The following is an 11960-nucleotide window of genomic DNA, read 5'->3' as shown; positions in this document are numbered from 1 at the left end:
GCACCACCTATAGGCATAGCTTATGAAAACTTAAAATAAGTTTATACACAACTTTTCATCACAAGTGATCTCAAAGCCATTTACATACTGAAAATCACAGAACACAAATAGTAAGATATCAATAGTAAAACCACAGTGTCAAGGCTCAAAAAGCTAGTGAAAACATGTACTTTTTTGTGCCAAAAGTGACTCAGACCATACCAAATCAATATCATAAATATTGGATACATAAAGGAGCAGGTGTCCCTTATTCTAAGATCTATATCCCTGATGAACAGCACTTTGAAGCACAGAAGGAATTTGTTTAATTATTCCTAACATTACTTTTATTCTTTTTGTCTGTATTCCTTGCAAACGGTAGACACAGGCCTTTCTGGGTTTCATCTTGGGTTCTAACAGATGTGACTCATTGCACCAAAGTACTTGATAAAGATTACCAATTACATATACAAAATGTATCTGATAAATGAGTAGTCTACTCAGCAGGGACAGTCCCTTCATTTGAACTGCTTGGCTTTTTAAGTGTCAATATAAATAATAATTCAATTTCCTGTTAACTTGCATAATTTTCATGGAATCAGAGTTGGAAAGGACCATGGAGGGGGGGGGCATCTAGTCCAACCACCTGCAATTCAGGAATCTTTTGGCCCAATGTTGCCCCATGACCCTAAGATTAAGAGTCTAATGCTCTACCAGCTGAGCTATCCTAAGATGCCAAGGTGTGTCCAAAAGTTGCAGCTACATTCTTAGACTGGAATGTTACCTTTGACTTTTTTGAGAGATGGATCAGAAAATTCTCATATTGTTCTATGGCAAAAATCAAGTTAGGAATTGGCTTGGATTCCCGCAACACTTTGGCCTACAGATGGAAGGAAAGCATTGATAAATGTATTATAAATGTGTATTAAATACAGCGGCAGCACAATTACAGGATCTCACAGTAAATAGCTATGTAGGCTTTTCAAATATTTTTAATATCATTTCAGGGCGAGTATTATCCACATGATTAGGGAACCAAATGCTAGGGAGATATAGATGCTCTGAATTTGATTAGACCTCTGAGCAACAAAACTGACTTGAAAAACAAAAACTTGTGCAAAGCCTTGAATATCTGTCCTCCCCAATTCAAATTGCACCTGTGAGTATTCAGTAGTAGTTTATGCTGCCATCCTCTGCTACTGAAGAAGCAGAGACGTAAGGATTTAAGTACATCCCATTGAAACTCAATTAAATAACTAAGGGTCCAGTGTATTTCTGGGCAAAGAACGGCACAAATAACCATCCTCACCATGACGGTAGACACCTCAGCTGTTGTCTTCTCCTTTTTCTTCTTTTTCTTTTCTCCTGCCATGCTCAAGGTTTCACTCTGGATATTCTGAAAGGAGAAGTTGCTTGACATGTAAAGATAGGGGATTGAGTCTCTGTATTAAGAGGGTGAACAAGCTGGTATAAAACGTGGGAGCAATCCATAAAAAGAGAAAGCCCCTTTTACAGGGAATGTTCATTGCTGAATTTATATTTGGGTTTAATCCAGACTTATCCCCCTCTCCCTTCTTGCTACTCCAGTTCTGATCTTCCCATTGACCTTTCCATAGTCCTCACTCTGAAGAAGTCATTTTTTGCAATCGTAATCCACCTTTGCAGGAAATACTGAGCCCCTCATCCATACCACACCTTTGTTAAATATGGGCAGGACAATTCTTTAGTCTGCAGCTTTTTGCTGCACAGAACACAGAGTAAGAGTAGGATAGTGCCAAAAATCATATCAGTACCTCCCAGATTTAAAACACGACTTGGTTTAGTCAGAAGAATACATTCCATTCTTTTCTATTATTGTTAGGATTCTCATTTTCCTGTCTTGCCACTGATAACAGCATTCTCTGCATTTATGAGCAGGGCTATTTATGCTGAGAGCATAGGTAATTGTGACGGGTACAGAATTTAGCTTCCTCAGCATCACAGCTTTCAGCAGTCTCTTTAAATGAACCTCAAGGCAGCAAGCACAGGTATGGTCCCATCTAGGCACTGACCAGACCCAAACCCACTTGGCTTCAGCAAGGTTGATGCTTCCTGTGCCGCCAGCATATGTAAATGCTGTTTTCCCCTAGGTTAATAGATGGACTGTTTGGGATTGGGAGTGTGAAATGGGAAATTCAACTTTTTGGCTTACCTGCACATATGTGATGAAGGCATAACACTGGGGGGTCAAGTGGGAGCCAGAGAGTCTAACCTAGAGAAGATAATGCTATTTATTCCAAGAATTTTCTTCCAGAATTAAAGCAGAAACTATTATTCGGCACCTACTAACAGGCATTGTACAGGATCATGTAACACCCACCAGCTTTTCTAGCCGTCCTGGAATCGCCCATGTTGTGGTTCGGCACACTTGGAGATACTAAAAAGAAAAGCAATGCAAGAGGACATGGTATATGAGCCACAGGAACTCCCTGCTACAGAATGCAAATGGTCTGGGCATCCTTGCCTGTTAGCATTTGTGTTTTGTAAGATCAGCAGCAGAGATCCTACAGAAATAATACTTTCAGTGCCCCCCTCAACTGAAATTTGGCAGGTAGCAATTTATTAAGAGTCAGGATGTTCTTAGTAGTGGTGCCCTTCCACAGGGATTTTCTGCCCAAGTAGGCTAAAGTAAAGCACCATAAGAATTAGTCAGGCTAGATAGCAGGTTATACATTTTAGAAACAAACTTGCATGATCTATACACTACTGGCTACCTGAGAGTAGCCCATCATCAGTTTTTAGGCATCCAGGCTAAGTTGGGCTTAGGGAAAGATGATGATCAGGCCCTCAAACCCAAACCTCCTGCCTTGGGTCAAGAGCACTCACATATTTTACAAGGCTTGTAAGAGTGGTGTACATCTTGCTGACACTCCTGAGCAGTGTGTCCACACAGCTTCCCGGAGGCAAGGCTGTTTGTACCAGCTCATGGTATGCAGTCAACAAAGTCCCAAGCTGAAGAATGATTGCCTTTTCCAGAGGCTGGGTTGGGTTTGTTGCTTGAGAGGCATCTTCTACAAAAGGAAGGAAAAAGCTTCGTAAAAACCACAAAGGTCCTTGATATCTAGAAATAGTCACATAGCCTGTTTGAATGGGTGTGCACTCCCCTTTAAAAATCAGGTATACAGTTTAAACATATTCCAAGTTCAAGCCCAGTTCCCGGCTGGTCAAATAGCAGCAGCATTAATTAAGTTCACTTCTTACAGCTTTGATTTATGTGTCTTTTCCTTGAGATGCTGGCCTTGATCATCATATCCCGGTCACTACTGGAACAAGCTTTACTTGGTGTTGTCCTTGAATTGAGTTTGGAAATTTCAGTTGGTCTAGAATGTGGCTGTCATCTGTATTGATTAACAAATTTGTTCCTGAGCTTAATTCAAACCATTTCACAGAGTTGACCAAGTTTGGGGCAGATGGACTGCTTTTTGTCCTATGAAAACTTGTTTCTCTGGGGTCTTTTCCTAAAAACTGTGCCAAAGGGCATTTTGTCCATGATCCTGTGTTGTTTTTTCTTGACTTGACAATAAGGATGAGAGTGGGAATCGTCAGCTGAGCTGTTCATACTTCTTAACAAGAGACAACCCAATAGGACACCATTTGAGAACTACTGTTCTTTTTCTTACCTGCTGCCTCCAGTCCCAAATGACTCTTCATCTTATTGATCAGCCAGTCCACCTCTTCGAGGACCTTCTCTGCTCGACTCAAAATCAGTAACTAAGAAGAGAAGAAGAGTTTGGATTTGATATCCCGCTTTATCACTACCCGAAGGAGTCTCAAACGGCTAACATTCTCCTTTCCCTTCCTCCCCCACAACAAACACTCTGTGAGGTACGCGGGGCTGAGAGACTTCAGAGAAGTGTGACTGGCCCAAGGTCACCCAGCAGCTGCATGTGGAGGAGCAGAGACGCGAACCCGGTTCACCAGATTATGAGTCCACCGCTCTTAACCACTACACCACACTGGCTCTAAGAGAGAAAGAAATTGCTTTGAATAGCACATTGTGCCTTGCAGGCACAGGAAATTGCCAAGTAGAATTTACTTGTCACATTTATGTATCACTTTTCATTAAATTTGAACCTAGTTTGTGGTTTGTTAGTTTGTTTTACACCAACTCACACAAGCTGTAGGAGCTGCTGTCTTGGCGTTCACAATAGCAAAGTGGGGCTGGTGCTCCATTTCAATATCCTAGGCAGAGAGTAGGGGATTAAAAAGATGAAACAAGCAGTAATTTAGATACCTGTCATTTTATTATTATTATTCCACCATTTCTTTTTATCTTCACAACAACCCCACGAGGTAAGATAGGATAATAGTCACTGGTTCAGTGTCACTCAAGTGAGCTTGGTCTCTAAATGGGGATTTGAACCCAAATTTCTCTGGTCTAACACTCTAACCACTACACCAGCCTGATTCTACGTTCTTTCAACAGCTATATCCAGGAAGGGGATTTGGGGATACAGAACAAGCGCACAAGCTCTGCATTGGCAAATGCATGCAGACTGATAAGCTCAGTCTAAAAGGCCCAACTGATATGTTACCTGGTCTATGTCCCCAAGCTGAGCATGGATATCCTGGGCAAGCTCACGCAATACACTGCCTGGGCTCTTGATGAGAACATGCAGACTGAAGAGCAGGGCTAGCAAGCCCTTGCAGCAAGGGGCGTCATCTGCGGAGAACGAAAACACAAGCTTTGGAGACACCACGGCTGGTCTACTGGGTCAGGCCAACAACCAACCCAGCCCAGCATTCCATCTCTTAACAGGCCTTCTGCAAATGTAACACTGCTTAATCTCCTTTTCTCATGTTCACAGCAAATTAAAGTTAGCATGACACCTGCTGACCGCAGTTCCAAAAATGGTAAGGGAGGGAGAGAGAAAGAAGAGAATGTGAGCCCACAGGATGCAACCTAATCATGGCAAGGAAATCAAGGAGTGTTGCACTTGCATTGGGTCACATGAAGATGTTTAGTGGCCCGAACATCTGTCAAACAACTTTGGGTACCCTTATCTCCCATTAATTTATTTAAACCTTTATTTAAACCTGGATGCTACATTTCATTTGATTACCTAAGCTGCAGATGTCATAAGGCCTGAGGCAGGAGAACAAAGTCTTACCTGGTCAGAAGTCTTACCTAGGCTAGTTTCCTTGCAAATCTTGACTGTCCAGGATAACAGCTGCATGAACTGCACAAGAAGAGAGAGGGTGACTTTTCTCAGTACAGAATTATTAGTGTTTATGTTGTTGCAGAGCCACTATGAGAGCTGTTTTCAATGTGGGTTGAAAGGCAGATCAGAAGAGTTAAGAGAGAATAAATAAATGATACGTATTAAAAGCAAGAGTTTAATCTGATAGATTGGACTGAGGGCTGGTCCACATGTAACATAAAGGTAAAGGGACCCCTGACCATTAGGTCCAGTCGTGGCCGACTCTGGGGTTGCAGCGCTCATCTCGCTTTATTGGCCAGGGAGCCGGGTACAGCTTCCGGGTCATGTGGCCAGCATGACTAAGCCGCTTCTGGCGAACCAGAGCGCACGGAAACGCCGTTTACCTTCCCGCTGGAGCGGTACCTATTTATCTACTTGCACTTTGAGGTGCTTTCAAACTGCTAGGTTGGCAGGAGCAGGGACCGAGCAATGGGAGCTCACCCCGTTGCGGGGATTCGAATCGCAGACGTTCTGATCGGCAAGTCCTAGGCTCTGTGGTTTAACCCCAGTGCCACCCGCATCCCTACATGTAACATAGAGACCAGCTTAAACATGAGGAACAGCTGGTGGATCAGGCCAGTGGCATCACACTGCAGTATATACCTGGAGGGAGGAGGGCTCCAACAGTTTAGAAAGAGTTGCAAGGATGTTGATTAACAGAAGTGCTTCCTTGCTGCTGAAGTCATCGTCAGCGTTGCTGAGCTGGTTCACTAATGACCTCTGAGAAGGAGGGGGAAAGGAAAATAGATTTCATGAGCAAACAACAATTTTTAGAAAGCAATGAAAGGAGGGGAGGAAGGTGGGGTGAACACTTTTTGAGACTCAAACTTTCTGTTCCTGTCCAAGTATTCTTAGGCAATTCCCTAAGTAGGAGATGCTCCTTTCCTAGATCTGCTTCAATGGCTTTGCAATTGTAAGCAGCGAACTGAGAGCACAGGCCCAGTATCTCTGCCTACATCCTCCTGAACAAGAGTCGATCCATCCCTTCAAGCGGTTCAACCCCAACATCACCTTTCTGCAGCTCACCTGAAACTGTCGAATCTGAAAGGCTGCTTTCTCAGTGACGTTAATGTCCCCGTCTTCTTCCGCATCTTCGTTTGCAATATCTGGCAAAAAGGAAAAAAAGGAGGAGGGAGAATGGCAACAAGGTAGAAGTTGAGGTCAGGAGAGAGAATTCATCACAACTATACACATGGAGATTATCATTACTTTGAAAAGCAGTGGCCGGCAGTATATTTGCTTATATTTATAAAAATACTTGTATGCTGCAGTTTCTTTAAAAAATATAAGTAGTCTACAACAATTTTATTTACATATACAATAAAAAACCATGCAAAAACTTAAATTCACAGATCATCAGCTCACTATTCCAGAAGATAGCTTTCTTAATTGTCTGCATAAGCTTGGCACCATAGAAAAGTGTATAGTGGACACCCAGAGGTTAACAAAGAAGGGGCCTGCAGAATCTTTACAGAAAGAGCTTTCCGCAGGAGTGTTCCGATGACACTTCCAGCCCCTTCACTGACAATTCAGCAGAAAACGAGCCTTAATGCTTACCCAATGCCTGCAGAAACTGTGGGATCTTTGCTGGATACAGCTGTTGCACGGTGTTAAAGATCCGCAGCAAACCCTCCAAGCACAACAGTGAGATGCTCTTGCCCTTCTCCTTCTTGCCCGATTCTTCAGCTGCGGTTGGGATTGAGGTGTATCTCCACAGCAGGACTCTTTGGGGGAAGGGGTAAAGTAGGGGGTGATTTAAGGCAGGCTTAATGGCCATGTGTGATGACTAGGAACAGCCAACCCTTGTACCCAAATTACACATCCGCTATTACTGTGCTTAACTCTCTATTCATGCATGCAGAGGAGGGTGGGGGCAGAAGTTCACGTCAGGTCATCTCTTACATGCACCTCTTGCTCAGTACTGTCAAAGTTAGTACAGTGGTGCCTCGCAAGACGAAATTAATTCGTTCCGCAAGTCTCTTCGTCTTGCGAGTTTTTCGTCTTGCGATGCACGGTTTTCCATAGGAATGCATTGAAAATCAATTAATGCGTTCCTATGGAAAACGCCTTCCCCCGACCTCTTCTGGCGGGCGGCATTTTAAAATCGCCCGGGACAGCGGAGGACTTCTCCGCTGTCCGGGGCGATTTAAAAGCCCCTGGGAAGGCAGGCAGGGGGGACAAAGGCTTTCTCGCCCCGCCGCTCGGCTTCGGGACATCGTTCCGATGCCGGGCGGCGGGGGGAGGCTTTCCCGCCCCGCCGCCGGGCTTCGGGACATCGTTCTGAAGCCGGGCGGCGGGGGGAGGCTTTCTCGCCCGGCCGCCCGGCTTCGGGACATCGTTCCGATGCCGGGCGGCGGGGGGAGGCTTTCTCGCCCGGCCGCCCGGCTTCGGGACATCGTTCCGATGCCGGGCGGCTGGGGGAGGCGTTCCTGCCCCACCGCCCGGCATCGGGACGATGCCCCAAAGCCGGGCGGCTGGGGGAGGCGTTCCTGCCCCACCGCCCGGCATCGGGACGATGCCCCGAAGCCGGGCGGCGGGGGGAGGCTTTCCCGCCCGGCCGCCCGGCTTCGGGACATCGTTCCGATGCCGGGCGGCTGGGGGAGGCGTTCCTGCCCCACCGCCCGGCATCGGGACGATGCCCCTAAGCCGGGCGGCGGGGGGAGGCTTTCCCGCCCGGCCGCCCGGCTTCGGGACATCGTTCCGATGCCGGGCGGCTGGGGGAGGCGTTCCTGCCCCACCGCCCGGCATCGGGACGATGCCCCGAAGCCGGGCGGCGGGGGGAGGCTTTCCCGCCCGTCCGCCCGGCTTCGGGACATCGTTCCGATGCCGGGCGGCTGGGGGAGGCGTTCCTGCCCCACCGCCCGGCATCGGGACGATGCCCCGATGCCGGGCGGCGGGGGGAGGCGTTCCTGCCCCACCGCCCGGCATCGGGACGATGCCCCGAAGCCGGGCGGCTGGGGGAGGCGTTCCTGCCCCACCGCCCGGCATCGGGACGATGCCCCGATGCCGGGCGGCGGGGGGATGCGTTCCTGCCCCACCGCCCGGCATCGGGACGATGCCCCGAAGCCGGGCGGCGGGGGGAGGCTTCAAAAGCCGTCCGGGGGCTTTTAAATCGCCCCGGACAGGCCCGGGGTGATTTAAAAGCCCCCGGTTAGGCAGGCAGGGGGGGCAAAAGTCTTTGCCCCCCCTGCCTGCCTTCAAAAGCCGTCCGGGATAGCGGGAAGCGCTTCCCTGCTATCCCGGACCGCTTTTAAAATGCTGGCGGTGGGGAGCAAAGCCTTTCGCCCCCGCCGGCCTTCCTGGACCTCTTCTGAAGTCCGGAGGGGGGGGGAAGGCTTTGCTCCCCACCGCCAGCATTTAAAAAAAGGTCCCCGAGATTTCCCTATGGGCTTTCGTCTTGCGATGCAAGCCCATAGGGAAAATCGTCTAGCGAAGCGTCGCAAAAACCGAAAAACCCTTTCGTCTTGCGGGTTTTTCGTCTTGCGAGGCATTCGTCTTGCGGGGCACCACTGTACAGTCAAAGTTAGGCCTGCAGTTTGTGGCCAGCAAAACCAAGCACAGGCAGCAAGACACACACTGGGCATGCCACCCGCTTGATAATTTCTCAGGTTCCTGCCGTCTCAGGCGGGCAGCAAAAACAGAATGAAAATCAAATCCCTGGTTGGCCACTATATATAGCTGACTAGTGGCACCCTGCTGAGTGGGTGTATCTTATGACAAGTCCTTCATTATGGCTAGGACTTCCCCAGTCTTCAGGGGCACAATGTGATCCTAATAAGAATTGGCCAGGAGTCCACCTAGTCCAGCATCCCGTTCTCACAGCAGCCAGCATGTGGGAAGCCTGCAAGCAAGAGCTGAGTGCAAAAGCATTCTCCCCTCATGTGGTTTCCAGCAACTGATATTCAGAAGCATCACTGCCTCTGACGGTGGAGACAGAACATAGCCATCAGGGTTGGCAGTTGTGTACTTAACATGCTGCAGCCTGTGCAGGGAACCTAGCTGTCACCTGGCATCCCTCCACTAGTGTATCTGGGGGATTTGGGTAGAGGACCCAGAAAAATGTATGTCCTCCCCTGGACTTCATTCCGCCCCTACTGCCCCTGAGAAAGAGCAGAGCGGCGAGGAGGGACACAACATAGGCAAAGAATTCCTGCCCCAGAGAGATGGAAAACATCTGGTTGCTATTAAACCTAGAAGCCTACCTCCCCACCCCCCGGGCTTCTGTGGGAGTTAGCAACATCAGCAAGAGGGTAGGGGAGTGGATTTTAAGAATCACTGTCTCTGCATTGCCTCCAACAGTCAAGAGTGCTGAGGGCTGGGACTTATGGATACCAGTAACAGCAGAAATGCCTGATGGACTCTTAACTTCCCTTTGCCCCCACTGTCCCTGAGGAAGAGCAGAGTTAGGGGAGGCATGGCAGATGAACATCTGCTCAGGTTTGCTTGCTATCATTGGGAACCACCGGCACACCTAAAACAGGCAGCTTCAAGAAACAGCTCATTCTCTCAAGCCAGAAGGATAAAAAATATTCAGGATGCAAATTCTTCTTGTCTAGATACACTTTATGATGGCAGTATCTTTTGTCTTTATTACAGAGCTGAATTTATTATTGGAAACCTCTATACGATAACTTTGTTTACAATATTGCAAAAACCGTACAAAACAGTTTGACTTAACTAACTACTGCAGAAGTCTGCTGCTCAATGGCCTCAAAGACCAAGAGGCTACTTGCTCAGAATCCCAACACTGGCTTAGTTTCAAACTCCTCTTTGTTTTCTTTCTCCACTTTTTAAAAGCTTGAGATATTTAAAAGGTACCCTTTACTAATACCACACCAAAGTCTTCAGGCCATGTGACTCACCGAGTGATTCTACAGAGGTTCTGGAACATCTTATCTCTGTTCTGCCCATCAGGCCCATCTGTTTGTCCCGTCTCCTCCAACTGCTGTACTTTCTGCAAGGCCACACTGACAGCATAGCGCATGAACTCACTGCTGGAGCGCAGAACGGCCAAGCTCTCCTCGTGGTTCTGGGAACAGTCCCTGGGGCATCAGAAGAAAGCAAATTCTCAATGGTTGTCAAGATGGCAAAAAGGAATCAGGGATGGAGCCAGAGGAGAAAGTGGTGTAATCTCAGGTGACTTAAGCTACCCCTCAAATTGGGTAAAAGCATATTCAGGCATCAAGAGAGAGACAAAATTTCTAGATACCCTAGATGAATGTGCCTTGAAACTCAGGTCCTTACCTGAAGAGACTTGTAAGTAATGTGCACACAAAGCCCATGGAAAGGAAGCTTCGGGCAATTTTATTTGCCGAAGTGGGTTTGTTCTTCCCAGCTTTCTCTTTCAGTATTTCGCAAAGTTTGGTATAGCACTTGAACAGGCCCAGAACATCTTCAAACTTGTTCTTGCTGCAACACACATTGCAGAAATAAAAATGCAAAAAACCATGAGACAAACTATTTCAAAACAGAACCTAGGTATTTTTATTTCATGTTTCACTCATGAAACACACAGACAAACATGCAGATATTAGTCATTCACTAGAATGGACAGGTAACTTAGTTGGACTCCGATAGACCCATTTGCAAAGCTGTTTTAAAAGAAATTGAGGGAGGGTAGGACAAAGTAATGTCTGAATTAATTTCCATCCTACTGGGATTAAAGGACCACTACTACATGAAGAGAGCTGGGATTAACACCACTGGCAGTCACTTGAACCCAGAGACTTAGTCAAGGGTCGAAGTGTTCAGCTCAACCAGACCATCTAGGTTTTTTCACTATTTCTGCTATCAGGAATTGTGCTGAACTTGCAAGCTCTACCCCATGCAGTTTGCAGCTGGGAAGTCCTGCTGGCTGTATGCTGATGGAGGGCAGAGAGAGGGAGGATAATTTCATTCCTTACCTGAAATTCCCTATGCTAAAGTTGTACTCAATCAGGACCTCACAGACGCCCATCACTAAAATAGCGTAGATATTGTTCTTCAAGCCCACTCCTGTAGACTGAGAGAAGTCTGCCGACTTATCCTGAGCATAAAAAGGTAAGAAATTAAAATCTAATCTCCAGGGCTTTGAAGAAAGAAAGAAAGAAAGAAAGAAAGAAAGAAAGAAAGAAAGAAAGAAAGAAAGAAAGAAAGAAAGAAAGAAAGAAAGAAAGAAAGAAAGAAAGAAAGAAAGAAAGAAAGAAGCAGTCTTCTCCCTTCCTGTTCCTAACTTACCAGTTCAAAATCTTCTAATTCACTCTTGATCATTCGCCGTGTGATCGACTCCAGCATCTCCTCCAAGTCTTGCTGGAGACCCTTATCATCATCATCATCATCATCATCATCTTCTTCTTCTTGTTCTTCTTCTTCCTCAGCCTGTCGGCGCAAGCTTAAGGTGCTCTTATACCAGGTCAGACAATGCTGAATACAGCAGAGTAAGTGAGCCTGAAGGAAATTGCAGCATCAATCATTAATGGTCATGCAGGTTGCTCAGATGCCTCCTCCCTCCTCATATAACCACCATGCTTAAGTCAAATTAATGCACAAAGGGGTTAATACTACAGAGAAGTGGTTTTCAACCAATGTGCTGTGGCACCCTGGGGTGCTTTGAATGATGGCCAGAGGTGCTGCGGGCAACACTGGCCTCTGTCCCTCTTTCTTTCCCTCCCTACTCTGATGTCCTCTTGCATCTCTGCATCCCAAAGGCTTGTACAGCTGTGTATTGCAGCAGTCCTGGCTAAAAGCTCCACAGGCGAATGG

General features: G+C 47.1%; 1 protein-coding gene across 2 annotated transcripts in view; it reads right to left on the bottom strand.

Annotated features, from left to right (window-relative positions):
- FANCI (FA complementation group I) overlaps positions 1-11960 on the bottom strand; it is a 29735-nt gene that overhangs the window by 1740 nt on the left and 16035 nt on the right. For both annotated transcript variants that reach the window (XM_081888412.1, XM_081888413.1), the window contains exons 20-35: positions 11436-11645; positions 11123-11244; positions 10464-10628; positions 10082-10261; positions 6777-6943; positions 6246-6325; positions 5823-5939; positions 5147-5198; positions 4554-4681; positions 4132-4200; positions 3639-3729; positions 2845-3029; positions 2339-2395; positions 2171-2230; positions 1289-1375; positions 764-859 (exon numbers count right to left, since the gene is read on the bottom strand). In XM_081888412.1, the coding sequence (XP_081744538.1) occupies positions 764-859; positions 1289-1375; positions 2171-2230; positions 2339-2395; positions 2845-3029; positions 3639-3729; positions 4132-4200; positions 4554-4681; positions 5147-5198; positions 5823-5939; positions 6246-6325; positions 6777-6943; positions 10082-10261; positions 10464-10628; positions 11123-11244; positions 11436-11645 (1866 nt within the window). The remainder of the gene's footprint in view (positions 1-763; positions 860-1288; positions 1376-2170; positions 2231-2338; positions 2396-2844; positions 3030-3638; positions 3730-4131; positions 4201-4553; positions 4682-5146; positions 5199-5822; positions 5940-6245; positions 6326-6776; positions 6944-10081; positions 10262-10463; positions 10629-11122; positions 11245-11435; positions 11646-11960) is intronic.

This window comes from Podarcis melisellensis, assembly GCF_964234715.1.
Source record: "Podarcis melisellensis genome assembly, chromosome: 14".
Lineage (NCBI taxonomy): Eukaryota > Metazoa > Chordata > Lepidosauria > Squamata > Lacertidae > Podarcis > Podarcis melisellensis.
Note: the sequence above shows the minus strand (reverse complement) of the source record. Positions and strands in the feature narration are given on the sequence as shown.